Here is a 16300-nt window from a genome sequence, read left to right as displayed (position 1 = left end):
ATAGGGAGAGAGGGGGAGGCGGACCGAAGATGGAGAGTAAAGAAGATAGGTGGAGAAGGTGTGGGTGGGGAGGTAGGGAGGGGATAGGTCAGTCCAGGGAAGACGGACAGGTCAAGGAGGTGGGATGAGGTTAATAGGTAGCTGGGGGTGCGGCTTGGGGTGGGAGGAAGGGATGGGTGAGAGGAAGAACCGGTTAGGGAGGCAGAGACAGGTTGGACTGGTTTTGGGATGCAGTGGGTGGGGGGGAAGAGCTGGGCTGGTTGTGTGGTGCAGTGGGGGGAGGGGATGAACTGGGCTGGTTTAGGGATGCAGTGGGGGAAGGGGAGATTTTGAAACTGGTGAAGTCCACATTGATACCATATGGCTGCAGGGTTCCCAGGCGGAATATGAGTTGCTGTTCCTGCAACCTTCGGGTGGCATCATTGTGGCAGTGCAGGAGGCCCATGATGGACATGTCATCATGAGAATGGGAGGGGGAGTGGAAATGGTTTGCGACTGGGAGGTGCAGTTGTTTGTTGCGAACTGAGCGGAGGTGTTCTGCAAAGCGGTCCCCAAGCCTCCGCTTGGTTTCCCCAATGTAGAGAAAGCCGCACCGGGTACAGTGGATGCAGTATACCACATTGGCAGATGTGCAGGTGAACCTCTGCTTAATGTGGAATGTCATCTTGGGGCCTGGGATGGGGGTGAGGGAGGAGGTGTGGGGACAAGTGTAGCATTTCCTGCGGTTGCAGGGGAAGGTGCCGGGTGTGGTGGGGTTGGAGGGCAGTGTGGAGCGAACAAGGGAGTCACGGAGAGAGTGGTCTCTCCGGAAAGCAGACAGGGGTGGGGATGGAAAAATGTCTTGGGTGGTGGGGTCGGATTGTAAATGGCGGAAGTGTCGGAGGATAATGCGACACTTCCGCCATTTACAATCCGACCCCACCACCCAAGACATTTTTCCATCCCCACCCCTGTCTGCTTTCCGGAGAGACCACTCTCTCCGTGACTCCCTTGTTCGCTCCACACTGCCCTCCAACCCCACCACACCCGGCACCTTCCCCTGCAACCGCAGGAAATGCTACACTTGTCCCCACACCTCCTCCCTCACCCCCATCCCAGGCCCCAAGATGACATTCCACATTAAGCAGAGGTTCACCTGCACATCTGCCAATGTGGTATACTGCATCCACTGTACCCGGTGCGGCTTTCTCTACATTGGGGAAACCAAGCGGAGGCTTGGGGACCGCTTTGCAGAACACCTCCGCTCAGTTCGCAACAAACAACTGCACCTCCCAGTCGCAAACCATTTCCACTCCCCCTCCCATTCTCTTGATGACATGTCCATCATGGGCCTCCTGCACTGCCACAATGATGCCACCCGAAGGTTGCAGGAACAGCAACTCATATTCCGCCTGGGAACCCTGCAGCCATATGGTATCAATGTGGACTTCACCAGTTTCAAAATCTCCCCTTCCCCCACTGCATCCCTAAACCAGCCCAGTTCATCCCCTCCCCCCACTGCACCACACAACCAGCCCAGCTCTTCCCCCCCACCCACTGCATCCCAAAACCAGTCCAACCTGTCTCTGCCTCCCTAACCGGTTCTTCCTCTCACCCATCCCTTCCTCCCACCCCAAGCCGCACCCCCAGCTACCTACTAACCTCATCCCACCTCCTTGACCTGTCCGTCTTCCCTGGACTGACCTATCCCCTCCCTACCTCCCCACCCACACCTTCTCCACCTATCTTCTTTACTCTCCATCTTCGGTCCGCCTCCCCCTCTCTCCCTATTTATTCCAGTTCCCTCCCCCCATCCCCCTCTCTGATGAAGGGTCTAGGCCCGAAACGTCAGCTTTTGTGCTCCTGAGATGCTGCTTGGCCTGCTGTGTTCATCCAGCCTCACATTTTATTATCCTCTTCTCATAGAATGCTTCTGTACTCTTTTTCAGATGTTTATCATAAACCTTTATAAATTAAGTTTTTGAGCTTGATTTTTTAATCCCCTGGAGCATGAATCCGAAGCAAGGCCATTTCTGGAGTCTTGTTCTACACACACTGCTGTATAGGTGGAGGATGGAGGTGTAGAATGTTGCCTCTGATGTTCGTGGAGAGAGCCCACTGATTGGCAGGAGCACGGACTGGGTGGCTCTGGGGGCGGCGTGGTGGTGGGAATTGTGAATGCAGAGGCAGTCAGCAACAAGGATGATGGTCCCACCCTTACAGGGTGCAATCATTATCACTGGCCTCAGAGATAATGGGAACTACAGATGCTGGAGAATCCGAGATACAAAGTGTGGAGCTGGATGAACACAGCAGGCCAAGCAGCATCTTAGGAGCACAAAAGCTGATGTTTCGGGCCTAGACCCTTCATCAGAAAAGGGTCTAGGCCTGAAACGTCAGCTTTTGTGCTCCTCAGATGCTGCTTGGCCTGCTGTCTTCATCCAGCTCCACACTTTGTTGTCACTGGCCTCTTTGGACCATCTGATTAAAGGTTGGCAGGGTCCAGTGACAGGCGCTGCCTGTGGCATTTGCTTAGCTGCCCCTGAAGGCTCTTCCACAATAAGCAGAAATGTTAAGTGTATCTCAGCCCTGAGCATAGAAAAACAAGCAGGCTGCCCTGCTATAATCACTCACAAAGGCAGCGGCTGAGCCTGTTGTCACTGTTTTTAACTCTTTTCCTGTCTAGAATGACTTGAACATCTAATTCCTGAGTCAATAACCATATGCGGTGAAAGATCCCGTGGTTTAAAGTGAGTGAGCACTTGGGGCTTCCTTCCCAGAAGAGGTTGGCAACTATCATGGTCAGCTAGGTTCAGGAAAAATGTCTTCTGGGTGGTGAGCCTAGCACAGAAAGTGGTTGAGGCCAAAACATCATATATTTTCAAGAAGGAGGTAGATATAGCTCTTCTGGCTAAAGGGATTGGGGATATGGGTGAGGATAAAATATTGAGCTCGATGATCAACCATGATCATATTGAATGGTGGAGCAGGCTGAAAGGTTGAATGAATTACCCTATCTCCTAGGTTTCTGTACGTTTCTAAGAGAGAGTCAGTGGCTGTTTGGAGTTGCATGGTGTAAATATAGCATGGGGTATAGATAGCAATGGTCAGATGAGAGAATGCAAAGTTAAGGTAGGTGTCAGATCTTCATCCAGGTGTCCTTCCTCGTCAGGTGGTGCCAGTTGCAAACCAGGAGGAGGTGGTGTAACAGGCATCTGCATCAGGAGCTCCATCACAGGGCACTTCAAAGGGTGCAATATCACTCCTCATCCCTTCTGCCAATGATCGTAAAGCTTCCAGTAGGTACAGCCAAAGAGGAACATCTGTACAACCCTTAACATGCTGGAGCTGTAGAAGCCATGAGGATGCCTGCCAAGGACATCTCAAGCAATGGAGCAGTTTGACTCACTTTAATTGCAGATGTCAAGGTTACACCAAATCATGGGAATTAAAAACCACGGCCAATGTCAACATTTGTTGCCCATCCGTAATCATTGGTACAGTTCATCCTCTATCACTACTTTCTATCTGGTACAAATGTACCTATATTGCTGCTAATAAGGAATGTTCAGGACCTGGATTCAGTGACAGTGATCCATCAATGACCTGGTTCGAAGCTAGGATAAAACATAGTCTGGAAGAACCTGGCTGATGGTCTTGATCTTGATCAAGCCCATCCTGCTCTTCTTTGGACTGACCCTCAACCTCTCAAGATGGCCTCTGAAAATGGATACCATTTAAAAATAAGATGTTTCCCATCTTCAGAGATCATTAGAGGCCATTATTTTTCAAGATGGCAGTAGGGTAGGCAATGTTTTGGTCACTGAAACTGTCCATTCACAGCACCTGGACAGCTGCATCTTTCTTTCTCCTTTCTTCTTTTTCATCTTCATCTTTTGCTTCTTTTCAGAGGTAACAGCAAAAGAAAGTGGCGTTAGCAGGAGCAGGCAGCAATAGGCGGGCAGTAGCAAAAGCAGGATCAGGCAGCTTGGGCCATCTGGCAGAGGCTAGGTCAATTCTGGAGTAGGAGAGGTCGAGCCACTGTGGGCAGTGTGAGCCCAGCATGGCCAGGAGCTTGTGGATTGTGGTGCTGATACGTGAACTGTGTTTTTTTTTAAACTTTTTTTTAACGTTTTAGTGATAAGGTCTGTAATGTTTAACTTTTTGACGTTGTTTTCCTTATTTGTAACTAAGATGCTGCACCTAGGAACCTTTGTACATAAGATGCTGCAGTAAGTGGTGACTTGTAAACTTTTTACTGCACTCATATGAGTACGTGACAATAAACCTAACTCAATTCAATTCTCAAGAACCTTACCTTCTACTCGCTTACTCTCCATTTCTCTCCTTATGAAGGGACTTATTTGCATTAAAGCTGTTCAGAGATTCTTTACTCAGATTCTTCTTAGAATGAGAGGCTTGTCTAATGAGAAAGCATGGTGCAAGAAGAGAATGCTCCAAACCACGTGGTTTCCGACATGCCATTTATCATGGCATCAGCTGAACCTGTTAATCACTGCATAGCCATGGTTACTGTGTGCTATGCATTGTTGCCAGCACGGCAACTTTCAAGCAGGGATGTTTGTAAAGGGACCTCCAACAATAGGTGATAATGGTGAGGGAGGTCACTGAGCAAGTAGGGATGGATGGTAGGTAGGATAGTGGTGTTAAGGCTGTGAGCGGCCTTCTTGAACTACTGCAGTCCGTGTGCTGTGGTTAGACCCACAATGCCCTGATGGAAGGATTTCCAGGATTTTGACCAGAGTCACTGAAGGAACGGTGATAAATTTCCAAGTCAGGATGGTGTGTGTCTTGGAGGGGAAACTGCAGCTGGTGGTGTTCCCATGTATCTTCTGCCCGTGTCCTTCTGGACAGAAGTGGTGGTGGGTTTGGAATGTGCTATCTAAGGATCTTTGGCAAATTTCTGTAGTGCATCTTGTATTAGTACACTGCTGCTAGTGAGCATTGGTGGCGGAGAAAGTGGATGCTTGTGGACATCATGCCAGTCAAGTGGGTTGCTTTATCCTAGCTGCTAGCAAGCTTCTTGAGTGTTGTTGGAGCTGCACCCATCCAAGCAAGTGGGCAGTGTTCCATTGCACTCCTGACTTTTTCCTTGTAGATGGTGGATAGGCTTTAGGGAGTCAAGAGATGAGTTACTCACAGCAGGATTCCCAGCCTCTGACCTGCTCTTGTGACCCATGTGTTTATGTGGTGAGTTCACTTGAGACTCTCGTCAATAGTAACCCCCAGGATGTTGATTGTGGGGAATTCAGTGATGGTAACACCATTGAATGTCAAGGGGCAATGGTTAAATTATCTCTTATTAGATATAGTTATTGCCTGGCATTTGTGTGGTGCAAATGTTACTTGTGACTTGTCAGGCCAAGCCTGGATACTGTGCAAATCTTGTTTGAGTTGAACAGGGACTGCTTCAGTGTCTGAGGAATCACGAATGGTCCTGAACATTGTGCAATCATCGGCGGACATCCCCACTTTTGACCTTATCATGGAGGGAAGATCATGGATGAAGCAGCTGAAGATGGTTGGGACTTGTGCACTGCCCTCAGGAACTCCTGAAATGTCCTGGAGATCTTCTAACAAAGACTCACTGCAGCTTTAACTGTTCACAAAAGTGAACACCCAAAATTCTCGTGACCCTGAAACTTAATTTTTCAGGTAGCATTTAGTCACAAAACAGTGTGGTTTGATGAGCGATGGAGATGCTGGGAATTCCCATATTTGTTAGAGATTAGCGATTATTGCTGCATTCTGAAAGAGAGGGCAATGCATTTGATGGCCTATCCAGAAAAGGCTGCAGCAAGTACAGAAAGAGATATACAATGTGCCTGGGTGTGTATTATAGCAGGGGGTAATGGAACAGAGATGTGAAAATGAAAATCTGAGTGCCTTATCTCTGCCAATCAAAGGTGACACAAAATAAAATAGTACAGAAACTTACAAAGTTTGAATTCCATTTGGAAAATTTCACAGCATTAATTTTAAACAATTTGATAAAAATTAATGTTACTAATTTCCCCCATACATTCATAAACATACAGCAAATAATTAGAAACTAAACAAAGAATAGCTTACAGTTAGAGTTGGATCAGAAACTAAAATAGAAATCCCTAAAGACCGGTGTCTCAGTGGCTAGCACTGTTGCCTCACAGCGCCAGGGACCCGGGTTCGATTCCAGCCTCGGGTGATGGCCTGTGTCGAGTCTGCACATTCTCCCACTGTTTGCATGCGTTTCCTCCTGGTGCTCTGGTTTCCTCCCACAGTCCAAAGATGTGGGGGGTAGGTGGATTGGCCATGCTAAATTGCCCATAGTGTTCAGGGATGTGTAGATTAGACGGGTTGTAGGAGGATGGGTCTGGGTGGGGTGCTCCATGGTTCGGTGTGGACATGTTGGGCTGAAGGGCCTGTTTCCATACTGTAGGGATTCTATGATCTAAAGGGTGGCACAGTAACCATGGGGTTAGCACAGCTGCCCTACAGAGCCAGGCACCTGCTTCGATGACACATCCAACTGTGTGGAGCTTGCATATCCTCTCCATGTCTGTGTCGGTTTCATTCTAGTGCTTTGGCTCCTTCCCAATGTCAAAACATGTGCTGGCTAAGTGGGTTAGGCCATGCTAAATTACCCACAGTTCCCACACATGTGCAGGGTAGGTATATTAGCCATGGTAAATAGGGGGCTGTGGCTAGGTCTGGTGGGATGTTCTTCAGAGGGTTAGTATGGGCTGATTGAATCCCTAAAGTGTGGAAGGAAGCCAATGATATGAAACTCAGCAAGTCTGGTGGCTGGTGGCATCTGTGACTGTGCCACTGGACTCAATGTTGACTCCACCTGGAAACCAATATCCATTTTAAACCTACCGACTCCCACAACTACTAGAATATTCCTCCTCTCACTCACCTTCCTATTCCCATCCCCTATTCCCAATTCCTTCGCCTCCGCCGCTTCTGCTCCCGAGATGAGGCATTCCACTCCCGAACATCCCAGATGTCCTCTTTTTTCAAAAACTGCAACTTCCCCTCCACAGTGATCGAAAATGCCCTCGCCGTGTCTCCCGCATTTCCCACAACTCATCCCTCACACCCCCTATTTGCAACAATAACCAAAACAGAATCCCCCTCATCCTCACGCACCACCCCACCAACCTCCAAATCCAATGCATCATCCCCCGACATTTCCGCCATCTGCAATCTGATCCTACTACCAAGGACATTTTTCCCTCCCCATCCTTACGTGCTTTCCAGAGGGATCACTCTCTCCGTGACTCCCTTGTCTGCTCCACACACCCCTACAGCCCCACCAACCCTGGCACTTTTCCCTGCAACCAAAGCAAGTGCTACACCTGCCCCATACCTCCCCCCTCACCCCATCCCAGGCCCTAAGAAGACTTTACACATCAAACAGATGTTCCACCTGCACATCTGTTAATGAGATATACTGTATCCGCTGTTCCTGTTGTGGCCTTCTCTACATTGAGGAAACCAAACGGAGGCTTGGGGACTGCTTTGCAGAACACAAGCTCAGTTTGCAACAAACAACTACACACCCCAATTGCGATCCATTTCAACTCTCCTACCACCACCAGCCGCCCAACTCCTCGGATGACATGTCCATCCTGGGCCTCCTGCATTGCCACAATGACGCCACCCAAAAGATGCAGGAACAGCATCTCATATTTCGCTTGGGAACCCTGCAGCCCAAGGGTATCAATGTAGACTTCACATACTTCAAAATCTCCCCTCCACCGACCACATGCCAAAACCTGCCCAGCTAATCTCCGCCTCCATAACCATTCCTCCCACCTCAAACCCCACCGCTATTTCCTACCCACTAATATCATCCCATCCCCTTGACCTGTCCGTCCTCCCTGGACTGACCTATCCCCTCCTTGACTCCCCACCTACATTCACCTTCATTGGCTCTTACCCCACCTCTTTGCCCTGTCTGTCTCCTCTCACCATATTGTCTCCTTTATCCATCTTCTGTCCGCCTCCCCCATCTCCCTATTTATTTCAGAATCCCCTTCCCCTCCCCCATTTCTGAAGAAGGGTCCCGACCCAAAATGACAAGCTTTCCTGCTCCTCTGATGCTGGTTGGCCTACTGTGTTCATCCAGCTTCACACTGTGTTATCTCAATGTTGACTCTGCTTTCATCTCATCAGTGCTGTTGAGTTTCACTATAAATTTCTGTTTTTGCACCAAATAATCAGTTTGTATTAAGAGAACACAAAGACTGGATGGTCTGCAACAAAGTGGGTATATCAGATTTAATTGATTGACTGAGACAAGTCCAGTTGAAATAATTCTAATCAATTACATAAATCTGCTCAAATTTGGAAATGTTTCCAGTGTACACAGGTGGATAGTTATAAATCAATGCCTTCTCCTCTTCTGTTGTATTGGAGAAATGATTGAAGTTCCTCCGTGCTGAAAAACAAAATACAAACAGTTCTCAGTGACAAAACTATCTTGTTAACAATTTTTACACTTAAAGACAGCAAACATTATCAGTTGGAACACAAGGATATGCACAGAAAATAAACCCTAAAAGCTACAAATTATTTCTGCTGTCTATCATACCTTCATTAACAAAAAAATCAGCTAAATACCAGGCGACTTTAACAGCTTCAGAGAAATGTGGGATATTCGAGGTTGTATTCCACTCATAAGGGCTTCTCTCAGGGTGCCACTGAACTGCATAAATGGGGTATTTAATAGCTGTATTCAAATAACAAATAATCAGATCAACCAGGAATACCAACGCTAACACTTCAGCTATCAAATTACAATTACAGTCTGCACACTACAAGGGGCTAATGTTGAAAATATCCAAGGTAAAAACATTACAAACTTTAACTTGACAACAGACCGAAATACAACAGCAAAAATACATAAAAATCTTTCAGAGAAGCCAAAGTTCATAATTATAAAAATGTACAGTCACTGCAGAGCATGGGAGATAGTAAGAATTGCAGATGCTGAATTCAGAGCCAATACAAAGTGGAGCTGGAGGAACACAGCAGGTCAGGCAGGATCAGCGGAGTAAGAAAGTCGATCTTTCCTGATGAAGGGTCCCGACCCAAAACGTTGACTTTCCTGCTCCGCTGATGCTGCCTGACCTGCTGTGTTCATCCAGCTCCACACTATACTGACTGCAGAGCATTGTCCCATTTTAGATTAACTTTTCATTGTGATTGAAATGGATCAGATGTATTGGTCCAATTAATTTCGGAGCAGCACGAAATATATGGAGTAGATGATGAGTTTTTGATGGTCCAAGCACACACGACATCGAGTCATAGAGTTTAATAGAATAGAATGACGCACATCATCAAGCACCTATCTATTCCAGGCACATTTTCCAGCACTCTGTATTCAGTGGCATTTCAAATGATCATCTAAATATTTCTTAAATGGGAATGATTGCTACAGCCTCTACCAACCTTTCAGGCAGAGAGTTATAGATACCCATCCCTCGCTGAGTGAAATTCCATCTAAATGTCCCTCATTACTGAATTTTTTTACCAAGGGGAAAACTTGCATTGTGCCTATGTCCTTCATAATTTTGTGCACTTCATTCAGGTAACATCGTTCACCTTCTCTGCGCAAGAAAACCAAACCCAGACCATTCAATATATCTTCAAAGCTGAATTACTTCCATCCAGGCAACATCGTAGCGAATCTCCTCTGCATCTCGACCTTTCCTATAGGGGGATTACCAGAATTGCACATAGTATTCCAGATGTGCCCTAATTAATGCCTTATACAATTGCATCATAAGCTCCCTCCTCTTGTATCCCATTTCTCAATAAAGGCAAATATCTCAAATGCCTTCTTAAAGAACTTATCCTGCCATCTTGTTGCCTTCAAGGATTATTGGTCATGCACAGCAAGATCCCTCTGTTTTTAAGTCCTACCATTCACTGTGTACTCCTTTTCCTTATTAATCCTTCCACACTGCATTGCCTCACACCCAACATACAAATGACATGCAAAAATAAATAATCCCTTTCTCATAGAAACACAGAAGATAGGAGAAGTAGGAGGCCATTCAGCCCTTCAAGCCTGCTCCACCATTCTTCATGGTCATGGCTGCTGTCCAACTGAATAGCCTAATCCTGCTTTCTCCCCATAACCTTTGATCCCATTCACCCCGAATGCTATATCTACATGCTTCTTGAATATATTCAATGTTTTGGCATCAACTACTTCCTGTGGTAATAAATTCCACAGGTTCACCACTCTTTGGGTGAAAAAATGTCTCCTCATCTCCGTCCTAAATGGTCTACCCTGAATCCTCAGAAAGTAACTCCTACTTCTGGACACACCCACCTTCAGGGACATCCTCCCTGCATCTACCCTGTCTAGTTCTAGTCCTGTTAGAATTTTATAAGTCTTTATGAGATGCCCCATCATACATCTGAACTCCAGTGTAAACAATCCTAACATAGTCAGTCTCTCCACATACGTCAGACCCTCCAAACCCGAATCAGTCTGGTAAACCTTCGCTGCACTCCCACAAGAGCTAAAGCACCCTTCCTCAGAAAAGGAGACCAAAACTGCACATAATATTCTAGGTGTGGCTTCACTAAAGCCCTGTATAACTGAAACAACACATCCCTGCTCTTGAACTGGAAACATCAGTCCAACATACCATCTGCCTTCTTTACGCCTGCTGCACCTGAATGCTTATCTTCAGCAACTGATGCACAAGGACACCCAGATCCCACCGCACACTCTGCCTCTCCCAATTTACAGCCATTCAGGTAGTAATCTGCCTTCTTATTTTTGCTTCCAAAGTGAATAACCTCACATTTATCCAAATTATACTGCATCGCCATTGATTTGCTCACTCACTCAACCTGTCCAGATCATACTGAGGGATCCCTGCATCCTCGTCACAGTTCACCATCCCACCCAAATTGGTATCATCTGCAAACTTGGACATCTTACATTTTGTTCCCTCATCCAAATCATTAATATATATAGTGAATAGCTGGGGTCCCAGCACCGATCCCTGTGGTACCACACAAGTTACTGCCTGCCAATTTGAAAAGGGCCCATTAATTCCCACTCTTTGGTTCTCACTCTAAAAGATAGCAAAAGATAACATTTACAGATGGAGTACTATCTATAAAACAGTTATTTCATTATCGGCAAGTTGTTTAGAAAGTTTCATTCCTTGTTCATTTCATCATGCTTTCTACTCTTCAACATCTGTTTTGCCATGTAGGTTCCAGAGGGCTATCATGTAAAAGAAATAACATCAGGTCTCCTCTTAATGTTCAGATGTTTTTCAGCAAATAACTGAGGTGTGCATTGTTTTGTTCATGGTCTTTGTTTAGTTACTGGTCTCAGCCAGTATAACAATCAGGATCCTGACTTTTGCCATCCAGTGACCACTGCTGATAGTTTTGACTAAACATAGATATATAGAAAACAGGAGCAGGAGTAGGCCATTCAGCCCTTTGAGCCTTCTCCACCAGTCTTTATGATCATGGCTGATCATCCCACTCCTGTTCCCACTTATTCCATACACTCTAGGATCCTTTAGCCCTAATAACTATATCTATTTCATTCCTGAAAACACTAAATATTTTGGCCTCAACCGCACTCTCTAGCAGAGGAGCTGAAGGGGGAATCTGATTGAGGTATACAAAATTATGAAAGGGATGGACAGAGCGGATCACGAGTAATTTTTCCCTACGGCAGACATGTTTAAGACCATGCAACATACATTTGAAGTGAGGAGCAGGTGTTTTAGAGGAAATACGCTGCTTGACAGGGTAACCAACCACTCCCCAGCCCCAGCCCCAGCCCCAACCCCTCCCTTTATTTATTTCTGGGCTCCTCCCACGCCTCAGTCCTGAAGGGTTTTGGTTCGAAACATTGACTTTCCTGCTCCTCTGATGCTATCTGACATGCTGCATGTTTACTGACTCATGATTTGCATCTGTTTTAACAGTCTTAAGTTAATCTCATTTGTTTTAAATGAGTGACCCCTGAGTTTTTAATAGCAACTCTTAGTTCTAGACTGTCCCATAAGAGGAAACACCCTCTCCATATCTACCTAGTTAAGACCTCTCTGTGTTTCAATCAAGTCATTTCTTATTCTTCTAAACTCTAGCAATTACAAGTCTTCCCTGTCTAATATTCCATCCCAAGACAACCCACTCGCCCCAGGTAATATTCTGATGAACTGATTCCAACAGTTTTTCATCCTTCCTTAAATAAGACCAATAATGTTCACAGTATTCCACATCATTTCACGAGTACCCTGCATAAAAATTCCGACCCTACATGCAACAGACTGAAATTACATATGAAATAGATATACTTACATTTCATTAAAATAGTTTATTGATAGCTATTTCAGTTCAGCAGTAGTTAATTTTATTTACCTTCCAAAGTGGAAACAAATTCCACGCTCTGATTATCCATATTAGTAGTCAGGATTTTGTAGAAGTTATTCAATTTTTTGTTGTTTGTAAAATTCTAAAATTTATCACGTTAGAATTATAATTAGAATGATGGAAATAAATGATGAAAACATTCCTGTAGCAGAATTAATATTGTGCAACAAGACTATAAACTCTATTTTCATTTAAGATGTGAAAGTTGTATGACTGTAAAGTACTACTGACTCTATAGTACTTGTTAAATCAAAATACAGCTAGATTTTACGTTAAGAGCCATGAAGAATTTTGGTAACCCATCACACCTACAGTTTTGACACAAAAACAGTTCTGAAAAAGGGTCGCTGGACTCAAAACTTTAACTCTGTTTCTCTCTTCACAGATGCTGCCAGACCTGCTGAGTTTCTCTAGCATAAGAGGTAACAAGGTGTAGAGTTGGATGAACACAGCAGGCCAAGCAGCATCATGTCAGCAGGAAAGGTGGCGTTTCAGGCCTAGACCCTTCTTCAGAAATGTGGAAGGGGAGAGGGTTCTGAAATAAATAGCAAGAGAGGGGGAGATGAATAGAAGATGGATAGAGGAGAAGATAGGTGGAGAGGAGACACACCGGTCAAACAGCCGGGGATGAAGCTGGTAAAAATGAGTGTAGGTCGGGAGGTAGGGAGGAGATAGGTCAATCCAGGGAGGACAGACAGGTCAAGGGGGCAGGATGAGGTCAGTAGGTAGGAGATGGGGTTGGGTCTTCAGGTGGGAGGAGGGGATAGGTGGAAGGACAGGTTAGGGAGGCAGGGATGCGCTGGGCGGGTTTTGGGATGTGGTAGGGTGAGGGGACATTTTGAAGCTTGTGAAGATTGATGCCATTAGGCTGCGGGGTTCCCAAGCGGAATATGAGTTGCTGTTCCTGCAACCTTTGAGTAGCATCGTGTGACACTGCAGGAGGCCCAGGATGGACATGTCATCTGCGGAATGGGAGGTGTAGTTGTTTAGTGCGAACCAAGCGTAGGTGTTCAGCAAAATGGTCAACAAGCCTCTGCTTGGTGTCCCCAATGTAGAGGAGGCCACAATGGGAACAGCGGATGCAGTATAGCACATTGGCAGATGTGCAGGTGAACATCTGTTTGATGTGGAAAGTCTTATTGGGGTCTGGGATGAGGGTGAGGGAGGAGGTGTGGGACCAGGTGTAGCACTTACTGCAGTTGCAGGGAAAAGGTGCCGGGTGTGGTGGCGCTGGAGCGGAGTGTCAAGGGAGTCATAGAGAGAGTGGTCCCGCTGGAAGGCAGATAAGGGTGGGGAGGGAAAAATGGCTTTGCTGGTGGGGTCAGATTGCAGATGGCGGAAGTGTTGGAGGATGATGCGTTGGATCTGGAGGTTAGTGGGGTGGTACGTGAGGACGAGGGGGATTCTGTTTTGGTTTTTTTTATAATTGCTGGGAGCGGGTGTGAGGGATGAATTGGTGGAAATGCCGGAGACATGGTCAAGGGCGTCCTCGACGACTGAGGCGGGGAAGTTGCGGTCCTTGAAAAATGAGGACATCTGAGATGTATGTGAGTGGAATGACTCATCCAGGGAGCAGATGCGGCGGAGGTGAAGGAATTGGAAATAGGGAATGGCATTTTTGCAGGAAGATGGGTGGGAAGAGTTGTATTCTGGGTAGCTGTGGGCTTGAAATGGATATCGGTTTCTAGGTAGTTGCCGGAGATGGAGACAGAGAGGTCCAGGGAGGATAGAGAGGTATCAGAGATGGCCAGGTGAACTTAAGGTTGGGGTGGAAGGTGTTGGTAAAGTGGATGAGCTGTTCGAGGTGGGCACGAGGTGGCGCCAATACAGTCATCAGTGTAACGGAGGAAGAGGTGGGGTTTAGGGCCAGTGTAGGTACGGAAGAGGGACTGTTCCACGTAATCTACAAAGAGGCAGGCATAGCTTGGGCCCATGCAGGTACCCATTGCCACTCCCTTTGTCTGTAGGAAGTGGGAGGAATTGAAAGAGAAGTTGTTGAGGGTGAGGACGAGTTCAGCTAAGCAGATGAGGGTGTCGGTGGAGGGGGACTGGTTGGGCCTGTGGGACAGGAAGAAGCGGAGGGCCTTTAGGCCATCTGTATGAGGAATGTAGGTGTATAGGGGCTGGATGTCCATGGTAAAGATGAGGTGTTGGGGACCGGGGAATTGGAAGTTCTGGAGGAGGTAGAGGGTGTGGGTGGTGTCACGGACGTAAGTAGGGAGTGCCTGGACTAAAGGCGAGAAAATGGATTCCAGATAGGTAGAGATAAGTTCGGTGGGGAAGGAGCAGGTGGAGACAAAATGTCGACCAGGGAAGTCAGGTTTGTGGATTTGGGAAGGAGACAGAAGCGGGTGGTGCGGGGTTGGGGAACAATGAGGTTGGAGGCTGTGGGTGGGAGGTCACCTGAGGTGATGAGGTTGTGGATGGTTTGGGAAATGATGATTTGGTTTTCGGGGGTGAGGTCATGATCAAGGGTGTGGTAGGAGGTGGTGTCGGAGAGTTGGTGTCTGAACTCGGCGATAAAGAGATCAGTGCGCCATACTACAACTGTGCCTCCCTTGTCCGCGGGTTTTATGGTGAGGTTGGGATTGGAGCAGAGGGAGCGGAGGGCCGCACGTTCTGCAGGGGAGAGGCTGGAGTGGGTGAGAGGGATGGAGAGGTTGAGGCAATTGATGTCACGATGGCAGCTGGAGATAAAGAGGTTGAGGGAGCGTAGGAGGCCTTGGGGTGTTGTCCAGGAGGAGGGGTGCATTGGAGGTGGGAGAAGGGGTCAGTAGAGGGACGGTTAGGCTCACCATTAAAGAAGTAAGTGTGGAGACGGAGGCGGCAGAAAAACTGCTCAACATCCAAGCGTGACCAGTTTTCGTTGATGTGTGGGCGGAGGGTGAAAAAGATGAGCCCTTTACTGAAGACTAACCATTCGTCCTCAGTAAGGGGGGTGTCTGGGGGGATGGTGAAGACTTGGCAGGGCTGGGTGTTGCTCCTCTGGAGCTGCTGGCTGTGGAGGCTGAGGGCGGAGCAATGTTGGCTGTGGGCGGAATTGCGGTAGTGGGCGGAGTTGCATCAGTGTCAGCGGTGGGCAGAGTTGCGTCTGCATCGGTGGTGGGCGGAATGTTGTTGGCCTTGGTGGTGGGCGGAGCGGGGTAGGAGGCAGCAGCTGCGGTGACAGTAGGTGCATCCTCAGTTTCTATGGTGTCGGACATGGAGGCGGTGACATTCCCGGAAGCGGGGTATCTGGCGGCGGAGGATGTGACGTCATCCGTGGTTGCTCCAACAGTGGCCACATGGCCAATGGTGGCAGGCACATTGTGGGGAAGGTCCTGGGTAGGGTTAGGGATTTGGGAGGTGGAGGAAGCCTGTTTTGGGTGGCAGGCACCAGTAAGTATACTGTACTTATTGTTTTTTGTGTCCACTAAAGCTGAGTAGAATTGTGAGTTCAGGTTGTGGATCCTACAAAGAATAAAAAACACGAGAGGTCCTTGCAGGCCTGGGAGAGAGAGGCTCTGAGCTGAGACAGTCTTGATTGCAGTGCCTGGACATGCCGGTGCATTGCTACGAGTGTGTGTTTCAGGAGTCACAGGGAGAAACGCTTCTGAAGGATCTCAATGTTCTGAATGTAGATATGGTCACGGTTGGGGCCAAATTGGGAAGGGCTGAATGTGGACTGTAGTCCATTGGGGATGATCTGGTTCCGTAGGCTGGTACTAAGAAAGGTGATTTGGCTGTAGTACCTGGTTTGCTTCAGGACGTGGTCGAGCAGTTTCAAGGCTGAAGAGATTACGAGAGTTGCAGTGGGAGAGAGATCCACTGAGGTTTTTCACGGACGTAAGTAGGGAATGCCTGGACTAAAGGCGAGAAAATGGAGTCCAGATAGGTAGAGATAAGTTCG

The 16300-nt window shown here is 47.3% G+C and overlaps 1 protein-coding gene across 1 annotated transcript in view; it reads right to left on the bottom strand.

The window, feature by feature from the left end:
- Positions 1–8251: 8251 nt before the first annotated feature.
- Positions 8252–16300, bottom strand: part of LOC125451558 (gamma-glutamyl hydrolase-like) — a 32183-nt gene continuing 24134 nt past the window's right edge. Inside the window, exons 3-5 of the mRNA XM_059646338.1 lie at positions 12400–12493; positions 8579–8716; positions 8252–8425 (exon numbers count right to left, since the gene is read on the bottom strand). Of these exons, the coding sequence (XP_059502321.1) occupies positions 8304–8425; positions 8579–8716; positions 12400–12493 (354 nt within the window). The 3' untranslated portion in view covers positions 8252–8303. The remainder of the gene's footprint in view (positions 8426–8578; positions 8717–12399; positions 12494–16300) is intronic.

Source organism: Stegostoma tigrinum, chromosome 5 (assembly GCF_030684315.1).
Source record: "Stegostoma tigrinum isolate sSteTig4 chromosome 5, sSteTig4.hap1, whole genome shotgun sequence".
Lineage (NCBI taxonomy): Eukaryota > Metazoa > Chordata > Chondrichthyes > Orectolobiformes > Stegostomatidae > Stegostoma > Stegostoma tigrinum.
The sequence above is the reverse complement of the archived record's forward strand: the minus strand, read 5'-3'. Positions and strand labels throughout refer to the sequence as shown.